This window comes from Monodon monoceros, unplaced genomic scaffold (assembly GCF_005190385.1).
Source record: "Monodon monoceros isolate NGI ecotype Baffin Bay Population unplaced genomic scaffold, NGI_Narwhal_1 Super_Scaffold_6, whole genome shotgun sequence".
In the NCBI taxonomy this organism is placed as follows: Eukaryota; Metazoa; Chordata; class Mammalia; order Artiodactyla; family Monodontidae; genus Monodon; species Monodon monoceros.
Genome location: NW_021703783.1, coordinates 89,842,592 through 89,866,733, shown reverse-complemented (window position 1 = coordinate 89,866,733; position 24,142 = coordinate 89,842,592). Strand labels below are relative to the sequence as shown.

Here is a 24,142-nt window from a genome sequence, read left to right as displayed (position 1 = left end):
CTGTGTGAGCCCGTTTCTCCCTTGGTTCCGTCCTTACCCCATGTTTCCTTCTCCTTCAGATTCCTTAGAATCCACCGAGGAAGGGAACCCCCACACCCACCCACACGCTGGGGACACTGCTTTATTACTTAGTCTTGGCAAAGGAAGCCGCCTATTGCCGCCTGTCAGATGGATCACGCTGGGTCCTTTCCTGGAAGGGGTACCAGGAAGCCAGAGAGAGTGAAACCTAGGTTAGCCGGTGCACCATCCCTTCCTGCTGTGGGTCCAGCCCTCTAGGACGAGGGGGTGGGAGGGGAGACAGCTGGTCTTCACCTGAAATGAGTGTTCAAAGAGGTGTCCCACAGGCCCTGGGGCCTTTCAGAAGAGGTGATGCTCAGAAGCAACTCAGTGTTCATTGCAGCACTATTTACAGTAGCCAAGACACGGAAGCAGCCTAAATGTCCATAACAGAGGAATGGCTAAAGAAGATGTGGCACATGTATACAATGGAGTATTACTCAGCCATAAAAAAGCATGAAACAATGCCATTTGCAGCAACGTGGATGACCTGGAGTTTATCATACTAAGTGAAGTAAGTCAGACAGAGACAAATATCATATATCACTTATATGTGGAATCTAAAATACGATACAAATGAACTTATTTACAAAATAGATACAGACTCACAGTCTTCGAAAACAAATTTATGGTTACCAGAGGGGGAAGGTGGCGGGGGGATAATTTAAGAGGTTGTGATTAACACATTCACACTACTATATATAAAATAGATAATCAACAAGGACCTACTGTGTAGCGCAGGGAACTCTACTCAACATTCTGTAATAACCTATATGGGAAAATAATCTGAAAAAGAATGGATACATGTATATGCGTAACTGAATCACTTTGCTGTACACCTGAAACTAACACATTGGAAATCAACTATACCCCAAAATAAAATAAAAATTCAATTAAAAAAAAAGACACAACATTGTAAATCAACTTATGCCAATAAAATTAAAAAAAAAAAAAGAAGTAGGCCAAAGGAAGGTGGCCTCCACCTTGGGTGCCCTTCCTGGATCAGAATAAGACCCTTTGGGGAGCGATGGGGGGAGGGGCTGGAGAAGCAGCATCAACCCTGGGAGAAGGTCTTTGAGCTCTGGCAGTGGGAATCAGGAAGCTACAGGAGAAGCAAGTAACCTGGTAGACTGGGACCTATGTGACTGCATTTGGAGTTTCCTGGAAACAGGCTGTCTTAAACCCTCCTTTGGGGCTTCAAGATGATTCCAGGCCCCACCTAATGGGGATTCTCTGATCTCAGCTGTCCAGTCTTCCTGGGTTAAGTTTGGACAAGAGGAGTAGGGCCAGGGACCAAGGTTGTCAGTGATGGACCCCAGCCTCTAACCCAGTGTTGGGGCAATCAGGTGCTCTGTTACTGCTGCGGGTGTTGGGTTAGTGGCAGGGGACTGAGGGCCCATGGGGTCTGCAGTGGAAGAGGGCTAGGGCAGTCTGGAGCCCTCTTGCCTCCATGCCATCCTTCTCCTACCAGCTTTAGGTCCGTTATTGGAGTCTTTAGGGGCCAAAGAGCCAATCTCAGGGGATGAAGACTCTCCCCCCACCCCTTCCTCCTTCTCCAGTCCCAGAGCTCATTCCATCAACATGTTTACTGAGCACCTACTGTGAGGTGGGCACTGGTCCAGGTGCTGGTGACATGGCAGTGAACACAATCTCCCTCCTCATGTGTGCTTCACATCCTACCTGGGGGAAAGAACAAATGTACATATATATATATATATATATATATACATATATGGTATGAGATGGTGACACAAGTGCTGTGGGAAAAAAGAGTAATAAAGGGAATGGGGAGTGTGGGGTGGGTTACGATTTTTTTTTTTTAAAGGGTGGTCTGGGAAGGTGAGCAGAGTCCCAAAGGAGGTTGGAAAAGTAAGCCACATAGATATCTAGGGAAAGAAAGTTGAAGCAAAGCGAATGGCCAGTTCAAAGACCCTGAGGCAGGACTGGGCTTGGTGTGTTCAAGAAACAGAGGAGGCCAGCATGGCTGGGGCCAAGGGAGTGATCAGGAAAGGCGGAGGAGATGAGGTCAGAGAAGGGGGTGGACATCTACGGTAGGGCCTTGCAAATCAATGGAAGGACGACAGGTTTTCCTCTGGTTGAGGTGGGAAGCTACTGGAAGGTTTTGATTAGAGGGGTGACATGATCCAAATAAGTTCTAACAAGATCACTTGGCTGCTGAGGTGGGAAAGAGACTTGGTGGATAGACTCTAGGGTTGTCCTCATAATCTCTGCCTCCTGACGTCCACCCCCTGTGCAATCCCCTCCCTTGAGTGTGGGTGGAAACCGCAACTTGCTTTTAACCAACAAAATATAGCAATGGTGTGGGATGCTGTCTTATCTTGAGCTGCTATAACAGGACTGGCTGGCTTAAACCACAGAGGTTTATTTCTCACAGTTCTGGAGGCCAAAAGTCCAAAATCAAGGTGCCAGTGGATCTGGTTCCTGGTGAAAACTCTCATCCTGGCTTCTCATTGATTGTGTCCTCACATGTTGGAGAGAGAGAGGGGAAGAGGGGGAGAGCAGTGCTCTGGTCCCTCTTTCACTTCTTCTAAGGACAGCAATTCCATCGTGGGGACCCCTCATGACCTCATCCAAACCTAATTACTTCCCAAAGACCCTACGTCCAAATACCATCACATTGGGAGTTAGGGCTGCAGCATATGAATTTAGGGGGGACACAAACGTTTAGTCTATAAGAGTTGACACTTCTGTGATTACAGTACGTGAGATTATAATGCCCATCTTGTGCTGGGCATTTTCCTTTGCTGGCTTGGATGAAGTGAGTGACGTGTTGGAGGCCCACATAGCAAGGAACCGAGGATGGCCTCTGGCTGAGCCCCTCAGTCCAACAAACCATGAGTAACTGTGTCCTGCCAACAACCTCATGGTCTTGGAAGCAGATCCTTCCCCAGTCGAGCCTCAGAGGAGAGCACAGCCCCAGCCAACACCTTGACTGCAGCCTTCTGAGGCTCCAAAGCAGAGAATCCAGTTAAGCCATGCCCAGACCCTGACTCACAGAAACTGTGATAAAGTATGTTAGGCTGCTGAGCCTGTGGTAATGCTGTTATGGAGCAGTAGATAATCAATGCAGGGCACAGGAGCAAAAGAAGGAGACCAGGGAGGAGGCAAATCCGGTAACCCAGGCAAGGGGTGGTGCTGGCTTCTACCAGGGGCCAGGGGGGATGTGGAGGTGGGTAAAGGGGTCTGAGTTTGGTGTATTTTGCAGGACTTGCTGTTGAATCATTTATGGGGTTGGCTGAGAATTACAGGTGACACCTCACCCTGTGCCAGGGAATGTGCTGGGCATTTCACAGAAATGGCTAATCACTCCCTCTACTTAATGCTTTGTAATCCCAAGAACATCCTTCACACTTGATGGCATCTGAGCCCTCTCTGCCTGGCACGGAACCCGGCCTGTGGTGAATACTCAGGGGACATTTTTAGGGGATGAGAGAGTAAACAACACCTGAAGCCCCCTGTTGCCCTCTTAGTACTGGCTCTCCCTGGCCTCTGTTCCCCAGGGTGGGCCTATCATTCCGCTGAGGTAACAGAGCCCTGTGTACAGTGATTGCCATGGCAACTCCAGTGCACGTGGGGGACTGCCCTCCAGCAACCATCCACTGGTCTCCAGCAGCAGTTGTGCTGCGCAGATCTGCACTCCTGGGCTTCCGCACACACCAGGGTGGTTCACAGTTTTCTGACATTATGAGAGAGAGTGGAGAGGTGAGGCAGGGACCTTGAGGTGGGCCAGGGGTCTGCCAGGACATGGGGCTTCATCTTCCTTCTCTCTATTCAGAGTTGCTTGTGAGTGGAATGCTCAGACCGTAACAGGATCTACTTTCCCTCCCTCCTTGACCCGACGTCTCTTGGGATTTTCTCTCCAAATCAGAAACTGACGTGAGTCTACACTTCTGTTCAAGCCAGTCCAGGCCACCCTGGACTGAGGGTGCTATTGGGGCAGATGGGCAGCTCCTGTGGACACATCAGGTGGGTGGCTGGGGATGGGGAATGGGGACAGGAGCAGAAAGAGAACTTGAAGGAGATAGAAGTGGGGCTTGGTTTCAGCACCACCTGGGTGAGGTCCTATTTCTCTTCTGAGCCTCATTTTCTCCAACTGTGAAAGAGGGTGAATTAATACTTTCTCCAAACACCTCACTGAGTCCTTGTGAAGAGAGACTAATCTACTAGATGTGAGAATACTTAATACATGAGCTGTATTTGTCATCTCCTGCTGTATAACAAGTCACCCCAAACTTAGTGACTTAAGAAAACATTCATTATCTCATAGTTTCTGTGGGTCAGGAATACAGATCTAGCTTCGATGGGCCATCTGTCTCAGGGTCTCTCACAGCCTGTGATCAAAATATTGGCCAGGGCTTCGGTCTCATCTCAAAGCTCAACTAGAGAAGGACCCTTTCCATGGCCAGGATTAATTCCTCAGATTGTTGAACTGAGGGTCTCAGTTCCTCTCGAGTTGGTGGCAAGAGGCCCTCAATTCCTTGCCACGTGGGCCTCTCCAGAAGGCGGCTCACAACAAAGAAACTGCTTCCATCAGTGCAAGAAGAGCCGAGAAGAGCCAGAGAGAGTGTGAACAAGACAGAAGTCACAATCTTATAACCTCATCTTGGAAGTGGCATCCCATCATTTTCACCATATTCTACTCGTTAGAAGCAAGTCAGTAGGTTCAGCCCATACTCAAAGTGATGGAATTACACAAGTGTGTAAATACTGAGGAATTAAGGGTCACTGGGAGCCATGTTACTGCCCACCTCAGTCCACCCTCTAGCCTCTGGTGATAAATATCCCTTCCACGTGCAAAATACATTCCTCCCCTCCCAAGAGCTCCAAAAGTCTCATCCGATTACAGCATCAGCTTCAATTTTAGAATCTGGCCCTAGAAATCGGGTCCAGGTGTGGATGAGGCTCCTTGCGTGTCATTCTTCTCTATCAGTAGATCTGTGAAACTAAGCTATCTGCCTGAACGCACCCAACGTACAATGGTGTGGCAGATATAGGATAAGAGCTATAGATATCCCTGTTCAAAAATGAGGAAAATTCAGACATGAGGTATTCACTGGTCCATAGCAATTCTGAAATCCAGTCAGGCAAATGTTGGACTTTCCTTGATTTGGTTTCAAGGTTTGGAGATAATTGTCCATGGCTCTCCGCTCTGCCATATGTATGGACTCTTGCTTTTACTTGATACAATATCTTTTTTTTTTCTTTCTTTTTTTTTTTTTTTTAAGGGAGCACATGTTTGCAGCTGAGTAGTTTTCTCAGACTGTTTTCTGCCAGTAGAATTTGGGAGTTCACTGATCTCTTTTCCTTTTGTACTCTCTCTGTCCCTTTCACTCCATGCTGTCAGTATTTTCACCAATATACTTTTCTCAAAAGCTGTGAAACTTAGAGGGATTCTCTCCATTAGCCAAAAGTCACATTCTTTTCCACTGGGGCTTCCTTTGACGGAGAGCATCCTTAAACTTCTGAGAGGCCCTATTCCATTAAGAGGATTTGTGAGGCACGTCCTTATCTCTTTAAAGGGCCTTTTGTGGGACTGAATAATACTCTGATCTTTCATCTTTCTAAGGATATAACAAACAGTCACAGCCTTGGCTACATTTTACCAACAGTCCTCTGAAGCTATTTCTTAATTTTAGCATCTTTTGACATCTGGAGAGGATGAGAATTTCCAGAATGACTAAGTCCTGCCTCATTTTTATTTAACAGTCCTTCCTTCAAATTTCTCTCTCTCTTCTCACATTTCACTACAAGCATCAAGAAGAAACCAGGAGGCACCTTCAATACTTTGCTTGGAAATCTCCACTGGATCACCCAGTTCATTAGTCACTTATCCTGCTTTCCACATAACTGCTGATGACGGAGTCACCATGTTTCTGCCACTACATAACAGGGACCAGTCCTCCTCCAGGATCTAAGAACATCTTCCTCACTTCCTTTTGTGCCTGCACTGGCAGCATCCTCTAAGACCAGACTTCTACTAATAGTCTGTTTAAGGCAATTTGGGATTTTTCTATCATGTTGCTCAAAATCCTTCCAGGCTCCACTGACTGCTTGGTTCCAAAGCCACTCCCACATTTTTAGGTGTTTGTTACAGCAGTATCCCACTCTTGGCACCAAAATACGTACTATCTATTGCTGCATTTAAAAAATCACCACGAAGCTTAGTGGCTTAAAATGGTGGCTTAAAGGCCACCATTTAAGTGGCTTAAATGCTTAAAAAAATACAAATTTATTATCTCACAGTTTCTATGGATCAGAATCCTGGGTGTGGCTTGACTAGGTCCTCTGGCTCAGGGTCTACCATAGGCTACAATTAATGTGTCAGGTGGGCTGTATTCTCATATCAAGGTTCAACTGGGGAGGAACCATTCAGGTGGTAGGATTCATTCAGTTCTTTTTTTTAAATTTTTATTTATTTATTTATTGGCTGCATTGGATCTTCGTTGCTGTGTGCAGGCTTTCTCTAGTTGCAGAGAGCAGGGGTTACTCTTTGTTACAGTGTGCAGGCTTCTCATTGCGGTGGCTTCTCTTGTTGCGGAGCACGGGCTCTAGGTGCCTGGGCTTCAGTAGTTGTGGCTCGCGGGCTGTAGAGTTCAGGCTCAGTCATTGTGGCGCAGGGGCTTAGTTGCTCCATGGGATGTGGGATCTTCCCAGACCAGGGCTCGAACCCGTGTCCCCTGCATTGGCAGGCAGATTCTTAACCGCTGCGTCACCAGGGAAGTCCCTCATTCAGTTCTTTGAGGACTATTGGAATAAGGGTCTCTGTTCCTTACTAGCTTTGGCCAAAGGCCACCCTCAGTTCTTTCCACATGAGTCTCTTTGTAGGGCAGCTCAAAACATGGTACTGCTTCCATCAGAGCGAACAAGGCAAGGAGACCAGAGGAAGAGTGTGAACAAGACAGAAGTCACTAACCTAATCCTGGATGTGACGTCCTCTCACTTTTGTCATATTCTTTTGATCAGAAGCAAGTCACTAGGTCCGGCCCACACTCAATTGTTAGGCGGGGAACATAGTGTATGAATACCAGGAGGATAAGGATCGTGAAAAGTCATATCAGAAGCGGCACAATCACCAAACAAGTCAGAATTAATAGGGTGTTTTGCCTGGTGATTTTTCAAAATTCATCTGATTCTTAACCTGCTCTGAGTTTACCAGCAGACCAACTTGCTGGGTGACCTCAGACAAGTCACTCCTTCTCCCTGGGACCTCAGTTTCTTTACCTGTAAAATGAAGGGACTGGGGCTTCCCTGGTGGCGCAGTGGTTAAGAATCCTCCTGCCAATGCAGGGGACACGGGTTCGAGCCCTGGTCCAGGAAGATCACACATGCTGCGGAGCAACTAAGCCCATGCGCCACAACTACTGAGACCCCGCGCCACAACTACTGAGACCCCCCACCACAACTACTGAAGCCCGTGTGCCTAGAGCCCTTGCTCTGCGACAAGAGAAGCCACTGCAATGAGAAGCCCACACACTGCAACGAAGAGTAGCCCCCGCTCGCCGCAACTAGAGAAAGCCCTTGCGCAGCAACAAAGACCCAATGCAGCCAAAAATAAAATAGATAAATAAATTTATAAAAATAAATAAATAAAACAAAGGGACTGGATTAGCTAATCTCAAAGATCCCTTCCAGCTCTGACTTGCTGCTTCTATGCTTTCCTTATCCAATTATACAATAAATTGTCTTATCCTAGTTGAATTACAAAATTCACAGAAGCCTTTAAAAAAACACATGCAATGAAATAAGAGAATATGAATAAGAAAAAGATGACCTGGGAAGAAGGGACCCAAACTTGAAAGCTCCAGAGGCTTCTGAAGATGCTGACACTCTAATTTGACCCAAAGGCCTGTTCTTTGGAGGAAAGGCTGAGATCATCCCAGAGTCCGTTCCTGCTCTTGGCTCTCCTCCACCTTGGCCAAGCTGGTTCCTTTCCTTGAATGACCAGCTGGTAAAAGAACGGACAAAATCCTATTTGCAGAGAGGCAAACAGTCACCAGGATGGTGGGCTTGGGGCAATGCCCCTCCCAGCAAGGGGTCTGCTGGGGGCTCCTAGGGGAGTGTTGGGTGGTACAGATGGGGAAGAAAATATTATAGAAGAAAAAGATTGCAAAGGAAGAAGGGGAGTCCCAGGCCCCCAGTCTGTTTGAGAAGGGCCTTTGAGGCACATGTGATGGGGGTGACCAGGGCTTTCCACAGACAGCACAGCCTGCAAGGGTCGAGGAAGCAGGCCCAGTGCCAGGGGTGGTGGATGGATGGGGCGGGGGCTCCTGGGTGCCTGAGAGCCCTGGAAGCAGCACGGAGGGACCTCTGGTCAGGGGCTGGGCAGACGGTCACAGGCCATCCTGTTCAGCCCTCTCTGTCATCTGAGATGACCGTGTGTATTTCTTTGTCTGCAGAACTAAGCTTGGAATTACCTGTCACAGAGCAAGAGCTGATGGAGCTGGACCACCAAGCAGGTAGGACGGGGGACCAGGGACATGCTGAATGCACATGCAGGACTTCCGGAGGGACCCCCTGGGGGCAGCAGCGACTAGCCCCCTCCCTCTCTCCCTCAGTCTTGCTTTGGCCTCCAGACCCACTATGTGGCCCTAACTTCCTCAGGGCTTCTGTTCGAAGACAGAAGGAAAAGGGAGGGCACGGAGTATTGCTGAGCCTCTCCCATCTGCCAGGCCTGGGGATTATGACCCCACCGCAGTGTCCCCTCTTGTAACCGAACACAAGTTCATGTGCCTGAGGCACAGTGAGGCCATACAAACCAAAACATCGGAGTTTGGAGCAGAGAAAGTTTTATTGCAGGGCCAGGCAAGGAGAATGGGTGGCTCATGTTCAAAACCCCCAAATTCATTGATGGTTTTCAGGGAGTTTTTATAGGCAAAATTTAGGGTGAGGGCTGCAGGGTGTGTGGCTTCCTTCTGATTGGTTGGTGGTGAGGTAGCAGGGCGGTGCTCCAGGAGTCTTGTGCTTGGCCTGAAGTTACCATCCTCCATCTGCGTGGGCACCTTAGTTCCTGAAGAAGAACTGGAAGATATTGTTATGTACATCCCTTGAGGAGGAACCAGGACCCTGCTTTAATCACTGCACTATTGCTCTTTTCTTCTTTTTGGCCGCACCACGTGGCTTGTGAGATCTTATTTCCTGGACCAGGGATTGAACCCGTGCAAGGGTGCGGAGTCCTAACCACTGGACCACCAGGGAATTCCCTGCACTACTGTTTCTTGATGGTTCCTCCTTTGTTTCCGCATTCCTTCCTCTCCCTGAGTAGCAGCTGTTTGAATCTGCCCTTAGGAACACAGGGAAGGTCTAGGGAGGCTGAAGCCTTTAACTTGCAAATAAGAAATGGGGAACCCGGAAAGGCTTTTGTGCCCAGGAGGGCCCTACAGGGTCCTGCTTGGCTTCACTCTCAAGGCTCAGGGGCAAAGCAGCAACCCTTTGTGCACCAGAAAGGCAGGATATGGGAGAACACAGCAGGGGCCTGGTCTCTCTGAGTGGAAGGTCCATGTAGGTCCTGAGTGAGCCAAAAGCAGGGAGTGGTGTGGCCCAAGGAGGGGAGAAAAGCGTGTCCCAGGCCTGGGGAATAGTGCGGGCAAAGGTCTGGAAGTTAGAGTGGGCTGGTGACTTGATGAAGCTGAATGAAATTCAATATGGCTTGAAGGCTGGAGAAGGGAGGTGGGCAAGGAGGCTGGGCTGGGGTCCTGGGACCAATCCCAAGGGCAGGGCCTCTGCCCTGAGGATGAGGGGAAGAGTTTCCATGTAGGAATGACTGGGTCAGGTCAGCTCTGAGAAAGGTCCCCACAGGTGAGGGGCTGGTGGCTGGGGCTGGCGGGTGGGATGTGGAGAGAGGCGCATCCAGGGACGCTGGGGCAAGGCTCCTGCTGGAAGCTCTCTCCAAAGACCTGAATGACCTGGGGCCTAGTTAAACACTCACAGCCCAGCCTCTCCCAAGAAGATTCTGATGCAGCAGCTCTACGAGGGGCCCAGGAATCTGTATTTCTAAAGAGTGCCTGAAGGGGATTCTGATAAATGACGCAGCTTGGAGAACTCTGATGATTGGTCGCTTGATCCTCACAACAGCAAGTAAAGTAGGATGAACTCTGCCCATTGTACAGGGGGAGGGAGTGGAGGAAGTGTGGGATTGCACTGAGATTCTTGGAGTGCCAGCTACAGACATTCATTCATTCATTCCACAAACATTTAAGCCCAAGAGGACGGGGGTTGACCCAGTTAGCTCACTGTTGGGGCCCCAGTGCCTAGCACAGCACTGACACACAGTAGGTGCTCGCCTGATGGCTGAATTGGTGAAGGTATTGGCTCTCTGAGCCAGGGGACACGAGACACGGTCCCGGCCATTAGAGCGCTCATAAGCCCAAAGGGCAGGTGGAGGGTGAGCAGACAATTTACATACACTGTGTTTAGAGGAGGGCAGGAGCACAGCCTGGGAGAAATGGGAGCATGGATCCTGGAGTCCTGAGCCCTGAGACCTATGGGCTCAGGAGCCCAGCCTTGCGCTGGGCTTCAATCTCCCCACGAGCACAGCGAGGGGCCGTGGTTGATCAGGCTGGAGCTGAGTGCTCTTAATGCTCTCTGCCTCCATTCTTTTGAGAAGGGTCACTGTCCCCATCCTGGAAGCCTTAGTTGTCCCCAGAAGCGCCCCTTTGCTCGGCTATCTGCTTGTTGGGGCAGAACCCAGGACGGGAGGGAGGGTAGGCAGTCTGGTCTCTGGGGAACAGGTTTTTCCTGTTTGTGTCGATGACAAAAGGTCAAGAAGAGGATCCTCCGACTTCAGCTCCGTGGGGTGAGGATGGTGGGGAGGAGAAGGGCGAGGAGGAAGCGGGCAGGCCTGGACCTCAGCTTTCTCTGTCTCTACTGCCCTGGGGAAGGGTCTGCAGCCCCCACGGGTGGGCAAGGGGGGCTTGAAATAAAAACCTCTGTGGCCGGCAAAACCTGCCATTTCCAGCAGCTTTCTCTGAAAAAGAAACCTGGACATCCACCGGCAGGGCAGCCGCTAAAGCCTGCACGGTTTGAAAGGAAAGTTAGGTGTGTGTTTGTGGCCAAGAAGAGATCCCCAAGGCACAGTGTTAAATTTTTAAACAGCAAGTTACAAAGCAATACATGGAATCTGATCGCATTTATAAACCAAAGTGAAGCCAAACTATGCATCTTTCAAAAGCGCTAGGACAGACCTAGAACGTCTGGGAGGGAAGCTCTTCAACGAAGCTTACAGCTATAACCTGGGATTGAGGATTGTGGGCATAGCTGGAAGTGGGGAGAGGGTGGGGACTGACTCGTTTTCTATATTTTGCCCAGTAAGAAAGAGTTTACATATTACTTGGGTATTATAATGTGTAAAACATTATTCAAAACGTGTATTTTAAGTCTCCATCCAGTGGGTTGTAAGATGCACTGTTACTTACCTGTCACTAAGAAAGAAAACATCGCTGGTTAGACCAGGGCCCATTGATTGTCAGACACAGCCTGATGTCAGCAATGCTAACATGAGAGGGAAGGACATTTTAGAACTGATGGGGTGCAGGGTGACCCTGGGTCTGACACCCCGCGCAGCCATCTATTCACTCACTCGCTCACTGATGGGTGTCACCAACATCTCTGGTACACAGGGCTCTGGGGGGTGCTGAGGGAGGCTCAGGACTGACTCACCTGTGGACCTGCCTCAGTGACTCCCCTCCCGCATGGAGGAGAGAAATGAGAGGGTTTGTAGCTCACAAGGATGGAGAAGGGGAAAATCCAGACAGACCTGTAGAGCGTGCTGGGGACAGAGTTGTGGTGCTGAGAGGAGGCGATGGCCCTGGCAGCTTGGGGTGGGTGTCAGGGAGGACTTCCTGGTGGGGCTGCATTGGAAGGAAGCAGTAGGATTTTTTTTTTTTTTTTTTTTTTTTTGCGGTACGCGGGCCTCTCACTGCTGTGGCCTCTCCCGTTGCGGAGCACAGGCTCCGGGCGCGCAGGCTCAGCGGCCATGGCTCATAGGACCAGCCGCTCCACGGCATGTGGGATCTTCCCGGACCGGGGCACGAACCCGTGTCCCCTGCATCGGCAGGCGGACTCTCAACCACTGCGCCACCAGGGAAGCCCAAGCAGTAGGATTTTGACTTAGGGAAAATGAGGGGCTGGCCTTCCAGGCAGCGAACTAGCCTGAGCAGACGCTGGGAGGTTGGACATCACAGGGTGTGGTGGGGAAGAAGTGGTGGTCTGTTTGGCTGGAGCCAGGGATGGGGGAAGCGAATGAGGAGAAGACCTGTAAGCTGGGAACGGGAGATACTCGGAACTGGGAGTCAGGGCAGGAGTGGGGTGGGGGGAGGGGAGGGGAGCTGTTGAGGTGGGAGAGCCCGGAAGCAGCTGCGACGACACCGCTCCATTAGCTGGAGAACAGAGGAGGGAAGTGGGGCTGGGGAGCAGCTCTAAATGGGGAGCAAAGGCTGCTCTAGTACTTTTCCAGCCGTGTGACTTGATCAAGCTGAGGGATGCCCTCTGCCAGCTTCCACAGCTGCTGGTTTTCCTGACTGGATTGCTGGAGGGGTTCAAGGTGGGGAAGGGAACTACCCAAATGGAGCCAGGTTCACTAAAGCACAGAGAGGTCACAGCCCTTGCTGAAGGTCACACAGCTAGCCTCAAGGCTGGTCAGGCTTGGGCTGCAGTCCCTATTGTCAGAAACAATGAGGGCTGCCCTGTCCAGCGGGAGGCTTTGCAGGCTGAACTACCCTCTCCCTTGGTCTCTCTCCTGATTTCTCACCCATGCTTCTGGCTCCCATGACTTCTTTCCATCCCTGTCTTTTTTCCTGCTCTGGATCTCTGCGGCTCCGTGTCTGTCTGTTCCCCCCACCCCCACCCCCATCACCGTCTTCCTTCCTGCCCTCCACTCTCTACATCTGTCTGTCTCCTCTCCTTCCTTCCCTCTCTCTTCCCTTTTTAGGTACAACCACTTTGACCAGGGCCCATCTGAACAACAGCAAGGAAGGCCAGCAGGACACGGACCCCTGGAGAACTGCCCGTAGCCCACTGGATACCTCCAAGTGCAAGTACCAGCTCCCAGTCTCCCCACAGCCATCCATGTACCAAGGACACAGCCCCCGAGGCAGCTCCCTCGGGCAGGCCTCCCTGGAGGAGATCCGGCCTCCACCCCTGAAGGCTGTCAGCCAGGACTCTCCCCAGAGGGACTCACAGCCGGGGTCCCTGAAGAAGGAGAGCTACAGACCCTCCTTGAGGGAGAGGAGGGCCTCCTTCCGAGAGGGGGCTCAGCCGTGCCAAGGGCTGGAGGAAGACCCCAACTTGGGGGCACAGGGCCAGAGTAGCAGCAGTATTCCCAACAACATTCGTCACAAGTTTGGGAGCAACGTGGTGGACCAGCTGATCTCCGAAGAGCAGGTGTCAGAATGGGCACAGGAGGCTAAGGGCGGCAGGAGGGTCATGCATGGAGACTGACAATGAGGACCCCTAAGGAAGCTGCTCTTGAGTACAGAGTCCCTGTAATAATATCATCAGAAAGTAGTGTTTACTGAGCACTTGCTCTGTGCCAGATCCTGTGCACTGTTTAGTCTTCGCATCTAACCGTTCAATCTTCCCAGTGAGGGAGGTGCTATAATTATCCTCATTTTATGGATTAGAAGCCCAAGGCTTAACAGGCTTAAGTAAATTAACCAAACTTAAACAGGATCCAAACTGGCTAGCAGATTCTGGAGCCTTGGCCCATAATGACTTTGCAGTTAGAAGTCTTGTGTTTGAAATAGATGCTTTTAGCTCAAGTCTCCTAAAGGGGACAGGATTGATTGGAAATCAGAAGACTTGGGTTTGAATCCTGGCTCTGCCCCAGAATACTGAAAGACTTTGGATAAGTTACTTCTCCTCTCTGAGCTCTAGTCTCTACATCTGTAAAGTGAGGCAGTTAGACTAGATCAGGCTGGCAAATACACAGCATGCATTCCATGACTCTCCTAGCCCTCATTCATGGCTGACATCACTAATCGATTCTGGCACTTTTTCCTACTTGGTACATCATTCTAGGAACTCAATGCTGATCCACTGAAAGTTGAGATGAAACTTATCTGCCATTTCTGATCAAATGGTCACTTGCTCTGGCATGTTGAGTCGTATTTTCAAAGCCACCGTCTCAACCCTCATGGCGACTATTGAGCAGCAGGCCAGGCAGGAGTCATTGCTTCCGTTTTTAACAGATGGTAAATCTGAGGCTCAGAGAGGTGATACGATCTGCCCAGGGTCACACAGAGCAAGCAGGAGAGCCAGGGTCACAAAGGCTATGGGCGGGGCCCCTTTTCATTTTGTCATCTTAAGGTGGGGGTACCGCCCCACACCCCACAACCTGCTAGTCTGGGAGGTCACAATCCTAAATTCCCTGTCCCACTTGGAGGATCTTGTCCCAACTTGAGGTTGGCTGTATGGTCACGATCTCTCACTGCACCTCCTGGCTTTGGGAAGGTGCCATTTCTCTCTTTGGCCATCGTGGTCCTGGGCTTAAATCAAGAGATCTGTTTTGTTTTTTTTTAATCCAGCTGTGACCCAGATCACAAGTGTCATCAGGCCAGCAAATATCAGAACTGGAAGCTACTTCAAAGGCCACCCAGTTCTGCCCCCACCCTCATTTTATGAGGAGGGGAACTGAGGCCCAGAGGGGAGCAAAGACTTGCCCAAATCAGCAGCTGGTATATAGCAGAGTTGGGACCCAAACCCAGGTTTAATGACTCTTAGGCCTGAGCTCAACCACTCCGGGCCTTAGTTTCCCCATTGGTACAAGGAAGGAGCTGCCTCTGGTGAAATATAAGGAGACACCTAGAGTTGACTTGTGTGATGCTTCCTTTGTAGCAGGCAAGCCAGGGCTTCGTTCACCAGCTATGTGATGGGCAAGTCCCTGCCCTGAGGCACAGTTTTCCTTATTTATAAAGTGTAGGAATAATATCATCTTATAAAGATGTCCCCTGGTGATGTTCTATAGTAGGTACCCAATGTAGGGAGAAGCTTTCATGATCATTCTCATCCTTGATGCCCGAGGCCCATGTGGGAGGTGGGGTGGTGTGGGAGTGTGGAGGGACTTCAGCTATGGCAGCTCCCAGGCCTGGGAGTAGGTTGAAGGCTGCAGGCTAAGGGTGGGGTGAGGGTGGTGGAGGCAGGGTCAGAGGCAGGAGAAGTTAGAGGGGAGATAGGGGACTTGACGCTGCTTCTCTACCCCCTGTCTCTCCTCCCTCCCTCCCTCCCTCCCTACTCAGGCTCAAAGGGCCATTGGTGAAGCCTTGGAGGGCCAGAAAAGGGCAAGCTCACGGCCCAGCAGGATCCAGAGTCCCACTGAAATCACCTCCGTCTTTTCAGGCTACTATGATCTGGGCTACAACATGCGGTCAAACTTGTTTCAAGGTCAGGCTGAAGGGCAAGGGTGGGGGCTGTGAACACCCATAGTCCCCAAGGCACTGGGCAAGGGAGGACTTGGACCCCCAAAGGAATCTAAGACCCCAGGATACATCTCCAGGGACACTCATTTCACGGCCACCACGGGCCTCCTCTGTGCCAGGCTCTATGCCGAGTGCTGGGAATGCCCAGTCCCCTGGCGAGTCTGTCCTCACTGTACAGATGGTCCCTCCCAGTTGGCAGTCAGCCCTTACTCTCCCTGTACCTCTGGTGTCTTAATCTGCCAAGAGGAGGCCGGGGCACCCCTGGTCTGGCCACCTTTGGTTACAGGGACAGTACCAGGCTTCCTGTGTTCAAAGGTCAGCTCAGCCGATGGGTGTGGCCTCGGGCAGGATCCTTAACCTCTGAGCCTCAGCCAATCTTCTTGGTACAATGGGGCTAATAACATGGCAGGATTCTATGGAGGAGCTTGGCCTGCAGCCCCCAGTGAGTCCTCTTTTTTTCATTTTTTGGCTGAGCCTTGAGGCTTGGAATCAAACCTGTGGCCCCGGCAATGGAATTCCACTGGATTGCCAGGGAATTCCCACAGTGAGTGATTACTAGCTGACAGGCCAGCACTTTTCTTTCTCGGATCCCACTGGTGGCACCTCTGGGCCAAAGTGTGGGTCGGAGGCCCGGACATCTGCAATGTGTCCTCTGGGTCCCCCTCGGTCCTGTTTGTCAGGGGAGTGCTCCTAGCTCCCTATCACAGGCAGATGGGAAACAATTTGCCCGGAATAGTAGGAGGTGGATGTGAAACTCAAATCCAGGTTTTTCTTCTGCCTCCTAAGTCCCAGAGTCTATTTCCGGCACTGGGTCACCTCCGGAGCTAGGACCCCGTTCCCAAGCGTTTAACCGATTGCTCGGATGCCGGTCCTTGGTCAGCAAGTGGTGGCTTCTCTCCAGCCCCACGTTCTAGTTTGACCTCATTGCAAAAGGTCAAGTCTTTCTGGCCCCCTTCTTTCCTCCATCCTTACTCCATGTCTTCTCCAGTGTCCCCAGGGCCTGGTAAACCTCCTACCTGGCTCAGATCCCCATCACCCGAGGAACCAGACAGCCACTGGAAGCCTTTCTGGGTTTTTCTTTGAGCTTGAAGAAGGGGTGGTGCTTGGGGAGAGGAGAGAGAATACAGCTCAGATTGTCCTGTTCTGGGCCTCAGGAATCGGCCTTCCACTTGTCCTTAACAATGATCACTCAGTAGTTCTTACGTAGGTCTTTATATGGTGATGTTTACATACATTTAAAAGAATGATATAAAAAGCGTCTGTGTACCCCTCACCCAGCCTGAGAAACACAACTGTGTCAAGGGGGCAAACCCTTGGAACCAGTGCAAACCAGCTTGCTCCAGCTTCTAAGAGTCGATTGTTAAATTTTACTGAACTGTTGGCCTCATGAGCGATCTTAAAATTAGCCGTGGTCGTGCAATTGACCTTTGAACAACGGGGGAGTCAGGGGTGCCAACTATCCCCGCCTATACCACCCCACAGTCAAAAATCCAAGTACTGCTATCTCTGACCCAAAAACAAAAGAACTGATAAATGACTCACCCAAGGCCAGGAAGCTGAGATAGTTTGGATAGAATCAGGACTCATAACCCTAGTTCTTTTGATCCCATGTATTGTGACTTCCTACCAAACACAAACTTTCCCCATGCCTAGTTAATTTTTAAAGATCTATAAAAGGAACATACAGGTACTATATTTATTGAAAAAAAATACACACATAGGTGGACCCGAGCAGTTCAAACCCATGTTGTTCAAGGGTTAACTGCATTGACGCTCCACAAATTGGCAAGTGCTACAAATTAGGGCGTTGCTCTCTGCAGCCAACTGTCAGTGTGCCTCACCCATGTGTCCCCCTCCGTTTCCACCCGCCCAGATCTTGGCATTTGCTGCTCCAGGTTGGGGAGGTACAGCAGTGGCTAGACAAGGGAGAAGAAATCAGAGAGGAAACGGGCTACGTGGGGAAGGCCACGGGAAGGTCTTAAGCAGAGAAGGGCATTGTTTGACTTAGGTTAAAGGATCACTACTGTTGCTATGCTGAGAAGAAAAGTAAGGGAGCTGGGCAGAAACAGGGAAACCAGTGAGGAGGTGACTGCAAAAATCCAGGTGGGGTTAATGACGGAGGCTTGGTCTCGAGAGCAGGGCTGGTGCGTTGCACGACTCTAGTGGATACTATTGTGCAGTATGGCGGCACAGGGAGATAATGGTGAAGGTGACCTGATGCGGGAGGAGTCTGGCTATGTGTGTAAGGCAGAGCAAACAGAATGTGCTAATCAATGGATTTGGGGTGTGTGAGAGAGGAATCAAGGTTGATGTCAAGGTTTTTCTTTTGTTTTTCATAAATTAAATTATTTATTTTTTTGGCTGCGTTGGGTCTTCGTTGCTGCGCACAGGCTTTCTCTAGTTGCGGCGAGCGGGGGCTACTCTTCGTTGTGGTGCGTGGGCTTCTCGTTGTGGAGCATAAGCTCTAGGCACGCGGGCTTCAGTAGTTGCCGCACGTGGGCTCAGTAGTTGTGGCTCGTGGGCTCTAGAGCACAGGCTCAGTAGTTTTGGTGCACAGGCTTAGTTGCTCCGCGGCATGTGGGATCTTCCCAGACCAGGGCTCGAACCCGTGTCCCCTGTATTGGTGGGCGAATTCTTAACCACTGTGCCACCAGGGAAGCCCGGATGTCAAGGTTTTTGACCTGAACAACTGAAAAGATGGAATTGTTATTTACTGAGATAGAGAAGGTTCCAGGAGGAGTGGGTTGAAGAAATCCTATGCCATGCTGAGTCATAAAGATAATCTTTTACATCGTCTTCTAAAATATTTAGTTTTGCTTTTCACATTTAAGTCTTTAATCCATCTGGAGTTGATTTCTCTTTTCAGTGTGAAGCAGAGATTCATTGTTAATTCCTCCTTTATGTGGATTAGCAATTGTCTCAGTACCTTCTATAGAATAATCTCATCTTTCCCCCCACCCCAGTGACCTGCAGTGGTACCGCTGGTATCCATCAAGTTTCCCTGTGTGCATGGATCAGTTTCCAGGCTCTCTATTCTGCCCACTGGTTTAATATTACACTTTTAATTATCAAGGTATTATAAGTAGTCTGATATCTGGTTGGGCTGTCCCCACTCCATCACCAGCAGCAGGAGCAGCTAATGTCTTAGCTATTCTAGGTTCTTTGCTCTTCCATATAAATTCTAGAATCAGCTTGTCAATTTCCATGAAAAACCCTGTTGGTATTTTGATTGGAAGAACATTGAACCTGCAGCTCAATTTAGGGACAGTTGTCAGCTTTATGATAATGAATTTTCCAATCCATGAGTATGGTCTACAACTCCGTTAATTTCAATCTTCCTTCAATAGCCGTCAATAACATTTTGTCATTTTTTTTATAAAGATTACGCAGCTTTTTGTTAGACCTGTTTTGAAGAATCTCTTATTTATCTATTTTTTTGCTGCTTATTGCAAATAGTATCTTTTTTTTAACATCTTTATTGGGGTATAATTGCTTTACAATGGTGTGTTAGTTTCTGCTTTATAACAAAGTGAATCAGTTATACATATACATATGTTCCCATATCTCTTCCCTCTTGCGTCTCCCTCCCTCCCACCCTCCCTATCCCACCCCTCCAGGTGGTCACAAAGCACCGAGCTGATCTCCCTGTGCTATGCAGCTGCTTCCCACTAGCTATCGATTTTATGTTTGGTAGTGGATATATGTCCATGCCACTCTCTCACTTTGTCGCAGCTTACCCTTCCCCCTAGTAACTTTTTAAAAATCACATTTTCTAACTTTGCTGCTTGTATACATGGAGGCAATTTTAAGTTTTGTTCTTTAATCTTATATCCAGAAGCCTGACTCAGCTCACCTATTACTTCCGATAATTTGTTTGTAGATTCTTTGGAACTATTTTTAAATAATAATAATGGCTACATTTATGGGTCGCATGTAACATTCACCAAGCCCTGCTCTAAGTACTTCATGTACATTTTAATTCTCACAAGAATCTTATACAGTGAATGCTATAGTGCTATAATTCCCCCCCCCTTTTTTTTAAAGAAAGAAAAAATGAGGCATGGAAAGGTTAAGTAACTTGCTTAAGGGCACACAGCTAGGGATAGTCAGGGGTGGGATTGGGATTTGAACTCTGGCAGTCTGGGGCCAGAGTTCACATTATTACCAGGAGGCATTTTTTTAAAAAATAATTTTATTTATTTTGGTGTGTGTTGGGTCTTTGTTGCTGAGCACAGGCTTTCTCTAGTTGCGGCGAGCAGGGGCTACTCTTCGTTGCGGTGCGCGGGCTTCTCATTGCGGTGGCTTCTCTTGTTGCAGAGCACGGGCTGTAGGCGGGTGGCTTCAGTAGTTGTGGCTCGTGGGCTCTAGAGCCCAAGCTCAGTAGTTGTGGCGCACGGGCTTAGTTACTCCGTGGCATGTGGGATCTTTCCGGACCAGGGCTCGAACCCGTGTCCCCTGCATTGGCAGGCGGATTCTTAACCACTGCCCCACCAGGGAAGCCCACCAGGAGGCTTTTCCCCACCTTTTTTTTTTTTTTTCTCTGCGGTACGCGGGCCTCTCACTGTTGTGGCCTCTCCCGTTGCGGAGCACAGGCTCCGGACGCGCAGGCTCAGCGGCCATGGCTCACGGGCCCAGCTGCTCCGCGGCATGTGGGATCTTCCCGGACCGGGGCACGAACCCGCGTCCCCTGCATCGGCAGGCGGACTCTCAACTACTGCGCCACCAGGGAAGCCCTGCTTTTATTTCTTATAGTGCTTTTGCTTTACAGTCTATTTTGTCAAATATTAGTATAGTATGACCAGATTGCTTTGATTTGTATTTTTGTGGTATTAATCTTTTTCTGTATTTCCATGTTTATCCTCTTTGTGTCCTTTTGCTTTAAATATGCTTTAACTAATATATATCTGGAAAATATTTTCTGTGGCCTGAGCATCTGTTTTTTAATCAGTTGGCCTACTCCATTTATATTTATTTTAATTACTGATATATTCGGATTTATTTTTATGATCTTATTTTGTATCTTCCATTTGTCCTAATTTTTCTATGCTGCTTTCTTTCTCCTTCCCTTGTTTTGGATTTGAGTGAGCTTCCCTTTTTCCCCAATCCAATTTTTGTCCTTACTTTTCCTATTCTCTCAGTGGTTATCTTTGACTTTTTTTTTTATGGCCACGCCGTGTGGCTTGCAGGATCTTAGTTCCCCGACCATGGAAGCGTGGAGTCCTAACCCCTGGACTGCCAGGAAATTCCCTATCTTTGACATTTTTACATGCATAGTTAGCAAATTCTAAAGTTAATCAAGGTATTTCAGCTTTTCTGAACAATATAAGGATGCTGGACAGCTCCACATTTATTCTCTCCATCCCCCATATCAGCTAACATGTTATTATTTTACAGGGTTTTTTTTTACTATACATAAGCAAAGTAGTTTAAACTGTGGATTCTGGAGCCACAGGTTCTGGATTGCGTCCTCCATCTTTCACTTACCAGCTGTGTCACTTTAGACAAGTGATTTAGCCTTTCTGTGCTTCAGTGACTTGAACAGCAAGATGGGGGTAATAATCACCCCCATCTTCTTAGGGTTGATTCAGTGAGTAAGTTCTGTAAAGTTTTGAATGAAAACTGTGCTTAGCGTATGTTAAATCTTCACTTATCTATCACAGTCATTATTTTGCCCATATATTCAACATTGCTACTGTTATCATAATTGATGTGTATTTAGATCTATTCAAGGTTTCCACTTTCTTTGCCTACTACTCCTTCTTTTGTCTCAGATTTTCCTTCTGGGATTATTTTTTTCTTTCTGAAGTATGTTGTTTAGAAGATATTTGGGGTGAGATTCTGTTGTTGGTCGATTTTAAGCTCAGAAAAGCTTTATTTCATCCTGTTCTTGGAAGACAGTTATTGTAAACAGCTCTAGATTGTTGATTTCTTTTTGTAAAGCACTTTGATGATGTTAATTAATTTCCTTCTGGCTTTGATGGTTAATCAAACTCGTTATCTTTTGTAACTAATCTGTCTTTTCGCTATGGCTACTTCTAAGATTTCTTTGTCTCTGGTGTTCTAAATTTTACTTGGTTGTACCTAGGTAAGGAATTATTTTCACCTACACTCACTGGGGAATTGTTATTCTTGAATCTAAGGATTCATATATTTCATCAATTCTGGAAAAATTCCAGCCACTAGCTTTCCACATATTGCCCCTCCCCATTTTCTCCACTCTCTCCTTCAGAACTACAATTAGACATATGTTAGGCCTTCTCATTTAATCTTCATTGAACAGCTTTTTCATATTTTCCACATCATTATTTCCCCATTCTGTGCTGCATTCTAGTTAATTTCTTTAGATATATCTACCAGTTTACCATTTTTTCTCAGCTGTATATAATCAGCTCTTTTACCTGTTTGTTGAATTTGTTTTTAAACATTATGATGTCAATTTTCAAACTTAGAGAGAATAGTTTAATAAATACATGGTGCACTTATCATACAGCTTCAACAATTATCAATACAAGACTAACCTTGTTTCATCTTTTTTCCCACCCACTCACCCATTCATTCCCACCCCAGTTTATTTATATATTATTTATTTATTTATTTGTATTTTATTTTATTTATTTATTTTTGTCTGCATTGGGTCTTCTTTGCTGCGCGCGGGTTTTCTCTAGTTGCGGCGAGCAGGGGCTACTCTTGGTTACAATGCACAGACTTCTCAGTGCGGTGGCTTCTCTCGTTGCGGAGCACGGGCTCTAGGCACATGGGCTTCAGTAGTTGTGGCACGTGAGCTCAGTAGTTGTGGCACATGGGCTTAGTTGCTCCGCAGCATGTGGGATCTTCCCGGACCAGGGCTCAAACCCGTGTCCCCTGCATTGGCAGGCAGGTGGATTCTTAACCACTGCACCACCAGGGAAGCCCCACCCCAGTTTATTTTGAAGCAAATCCCAGGCCTCTTACCATCCATTGCCTTTCAACTATTACGTTTAGTTTCTGAAATTCCATTTGCTTCTTTTACTAATCTGTCTGTTCTTTCTGGGTAGTTTCTTATTCTTTTCTCATACTTTTATTTATTTATTTATTTAAAATTAATTTTTATTGGAGTATAGTTGCTTTACGATGTTGTGTTAATTTTTTTTTAATTGGAGTATAGTTGCTTTACAATGTTGTGTTAGTTTATTTTATTTTTTTTATTGAAGTATAGTTGCTTTACAATATTGTGTTAATTTTTTTTTAATTGGAGTATAGTTGCTTTACAATGTTGTGTTAGTTTCTTATTCTTTGCTTATACTTTTACTCTCTTTTTCACAACTTCACACATTAAATGATACTTATTTTATATTCTGTAACGGATCATTCAAATCCTTATCTTTTGGAATTTGGTCCTCTGTTTGATGATTTTTCTGACTTTTGATCATGGTAACTTCTTTTCTTGCCTGTGTGTGTTTTAACTTTACACACAGACATAAACATTTTCTGAAAATACAGGTATCAGTTGCCACGTGCCAGCTGCTCCAATGAACGTAATCTTCCCAGTCTTGCGAGAACATTTTATTCCTTTGAATAGATTAAGAGACCAAAGCTCTGAGACGTTAAAATCTTGTCTGAGGCCACACTGTTCATAAATGATGGAGCTGGTATTTGAGCCTAGGCTGGCCTCCCTCTGCCTAACTCTCCCCACACCCCTCCCTTCCACAATCCACCATCCACAGGGGAAACTGACATAGGAACCCTGGAGTACCTGAACTCTGTTGACTTGGGGCTTCTGGGGATTTCTTCATGGGGTTCCACAGGGGCCCCACAGGAGATGAAGAGCCTCATGAAGGCCTCCTACACCCCTGAGGTGATTGAGAAATCAGTGAGGGACTTAGAGCACTGGCATGGCAGGAAGACGGATGATCTGGGTAGGTGGGGCGCTGGGGGCGTGGGAGGTGGGCACTCCCCGGGCAGGGTGTGTTGGCCCCAAGGTCCAGAGAGAGACCACAGCAGCAGCTAGAACTCTGGGGTGGGTTCAGAAGACATATGGGTTACCACTGGGGCCTGGACACTCCAGAGGTCCTCTGGGTGATTTGTGCTGGTTCCTTCCCTGCTCTCTGCAGGACGGTGGCACCGGAAAAATGCGGTGAACGTGAACCTACAGAAAGCACTGGATGAGAAAGAAAAGAGCAAAAGCAAGAACTTGAAGTTGTAGATACAACCCAGAAGAGGCGCCCTCCACTTAGAGAAAGTGCTAATAAAGAGAGACACACATCTGAACCTTCGCCGTTGCTTGGCGCCGCTCTTCAGGTTGGGGGAGGGGCAATGTGCAGTGCTGGAGAGACCTACTGAGGAAGGATAGACGCTCTAAGGACCCAAACTACCCCCCAGCCCTTCCTCCTGGGGACACACACACACACACACACACACACACACACACACACACACAACTTTCCCCCATAATTCCAGGAAAGGATGTGAGAGCTGAGTAGAACTTTGCTCAAGCCCAGGGTGCCTTGCCCTGTGTGGAGGGCTCCTATAGTGGACACTGCTGGATCTTAACCCTGCATGACCTCCCTAGCAGAACCCCAATTATTTCCAGGCATCCATTCCTTCCCCAAGACCCAATGGACTTCAGAAGAACTAGCCACGCCCCCTCCAATCCAGGAGTAGTTTTGATTGGTCTC

The 24,142-nt window shown here is 48.3% G+C and overlaps 1 protein-coding gene across 1 annotated transcript; it reads left to right on the top strand.

Moving 5' to 3' along the window:
- The first annotated feature begins 12,825 nt into the window (after window positions 1-12,825).
- On the top strand, window positions 12,826-23,670 carry TEX33 (testis expressed 33). The gene is made up of 4 exons (XM_029204311.1): window positions 12,826-13,455; window positions 15,309-15,453; window positions 23,273-23,383; window positions 23,579-23,670. Exons 1-4 carry the CDS (start codon window positions 12,826-12,828, stop codon window positions 23,668-23,670), a joined length of 978 nt encoding a protein of 325 aa, XP_029060144.1.
- Window positions 23,671-24,142: the final 472 nt, after the last annotated feature.